The sequence below is a fragment of the Beta vulgaris genome, chromosome 5 (assembly GCF_026745355.1).
Source record: "Beta vulgaris subsp. vulgaris cultivar EL10 chromosome 5, EL10.2, whole genome shotgun sequence".
NCBI classification, from domain to species: Eukaryota; Viridiplantae; Streptophyta; class Magnoliopsida; order Caryophyllales; family Amaranthaceae; genus Beta; species Beta vulgaris.
In genome coordinates, this window is record NC_079206.1 from 51509546 (window position 1) to 51511493 (window position 1948).

The following is a 1948-nucleotide window of genomic DNA, read 5'->3' on the forward strand; positions in this document are numbered from 1 at the left end:
TATTACATTTACTTCCCCTTAAAAGAAAGTTCGTCCTCGAACTTTAATTTATCATCGCTACTAATATGCAAACAAAAAGTTAGTATCACATTCTACCCCCTTAAAGAGTTTCGTCCCCGAAACTCAAGCGTACCTGCTGAAAAAGTTCGGGATATCGATTTTTCATATCATTTTCGGCTTCCCAAGTAGCCTCTTCAGAAGTTTGACTTGACCATAACACCTTGACTAGTTTTAACGCCTTGTTCCGGTACTTCTCTTTTTGGTGTCAAAGATCCTAACTGGGTTGTTCAAAAGATAAGGTCTCATTAGTTCAATGGTTTTAGGTTGAAGATATGGATAGGATCATGGACATATTTTCGAAGTTGAGACACATGAAAGACATTATGAACATGAGCTAACTCCATTGGTAAGGCTAATTTATAAGCTACTTCCCCAATTCGCTCCAAGATCTCATATGGTCTAATGTAACGAGACTAACTTCCTTTTCCTAACTTTTCAACGGATAAACTAGCTATGAAAGAACGAGACGCCCTAGAATCAAAAAGCATGTAAGCAGGGTTAGAGTTTACGAGGAAAGTACCCATCACAACATTGTCGTTGGTGTCTGCTTCATTCTGGTTCATAACATAGATTCTTCCATTGTTGCCTCGAGCACCATTTCCATTGCCGTTCTGATTGTTATTCCCTCCATTTGCTCGATTATTATTCTGACCATTATGCTGAGTATTGTTCCCCCCTTGAGCATTCGAAGTCTGACCCTGGGAGTTGTTATTGTTATAGGGCGGTTTTGTTGTTCTGGTTCTATTAGGCCATGACCATTCCTATTACCCCCATTGTTTCCATTTTGTCCATTATTCTGACGTTGGGACACTGATTAGCCTTATGTCCTTTCTCTCCACAAGCATAAACAAGTTATTGGGTCTCCTTGACAGGTAAATCCTGGGTGGCTTTTGTTACACTTCCTACAAGTAGGATTTTGGGTACGGGATTCTTGCTGGTTTGATCTCTCCTGACTTTGGTAATTGCTACGGTTCCCTAGATAATTACCATCACCATTATTATGATCATTGCCCTCATTATTATTGTTACCCCCATATCGAGGTTTCTTGTCATTCTCATGGTCATTTTGATTGTTAGGTGGATCTTTTCTCTTATTCCTCCCCATAACTTCCTCTTCACGCCTCAAAATCCTCTCAATATTAGAAGCCTTAGCATAAGCCTCCTGAAAAGTTTGAGAAGTGGCTCCCCCAAGTCTGGTCTGAATTCTAAATGCTAACCCATCCTCAAACTTTTGAGCCTTGGCTCTCTCATCTGGCACAACATTAGGGCAAAATCTAGCTAACTCATTGAATTCTTGGGCATACTCTTGACAGACATAGTACCTCCCTGGTTAAATCTAGTGAACTCATTGTATTTCTGCCTCCTAATATGTTCAGGGAAAAATCTATCCTTAATAGCAACCTTAAAAGCATTCCAATTAAAGTTTTCCTGAGCTCTAACAATAGGTCCTTGACTCTCCCACCAAGTGTCTGCATCCTCCCTCAAATAAAAGGTAGCTTGGTCTACTTTTTGAGCTTCAGGTGTCCCAGTAGCAGTGAATAACTTATCAAAGTCTCTTAGCCAGTTCTCTAAGAGTAAGGGGTCTTCCTTTCCTACAAAGATTGGAGGTTTAAGGGTTGCTAACTTCTTTGCCATAGCAGCTTTGGGTATCTCCACCATTATTCCCTATTTGGTTTTGTAACACTAAACCCATACGTTGCGAAAGTTGTTCAAGAGATCTCAATCTCTCAAGCAGTTGTTCAGGGGTTTCAGCCATTTGTTCAAAAGTCCTCCTACGAGATCTAGTGTATACTTGATAGGTTTGCATACAATTCCTGCACATTAGCATTGGTATTACTACACCTATTCACCCATACATGGTCTTGCACATAGTTTTATTTATCTAATA

The 1948-nt window shown here is 40.0% G+C and overlaps 1 protein-coding gene across 1 annotated transcript; it reads right to left on the reverse strand.

Moving 5' to 3' along the window:
- Nucleotides 1-473: 473 nt before the first annotated feature.
- Nucleotides 474-1719, reverse strand: LOC104908240 (uncharacterized). The gene is made up of 3 exons (XM_057394768.1): nucleotides 1383-1719; nucleotides 1048-1311; nucleotides 474-736 (listed from the first exon to the last, which is right to left on the reverse strand). The coding sequence occupies exons 1-3, from the start codon at nucleotides 1717-1719 to the stop codon at nucleotides 474-476; spliced, it is 864 nt and encodes a 287-aa protein (XP_057250751.1).
- Nucleotides 1720-1948: the final 229 nt, after the last annotated feature.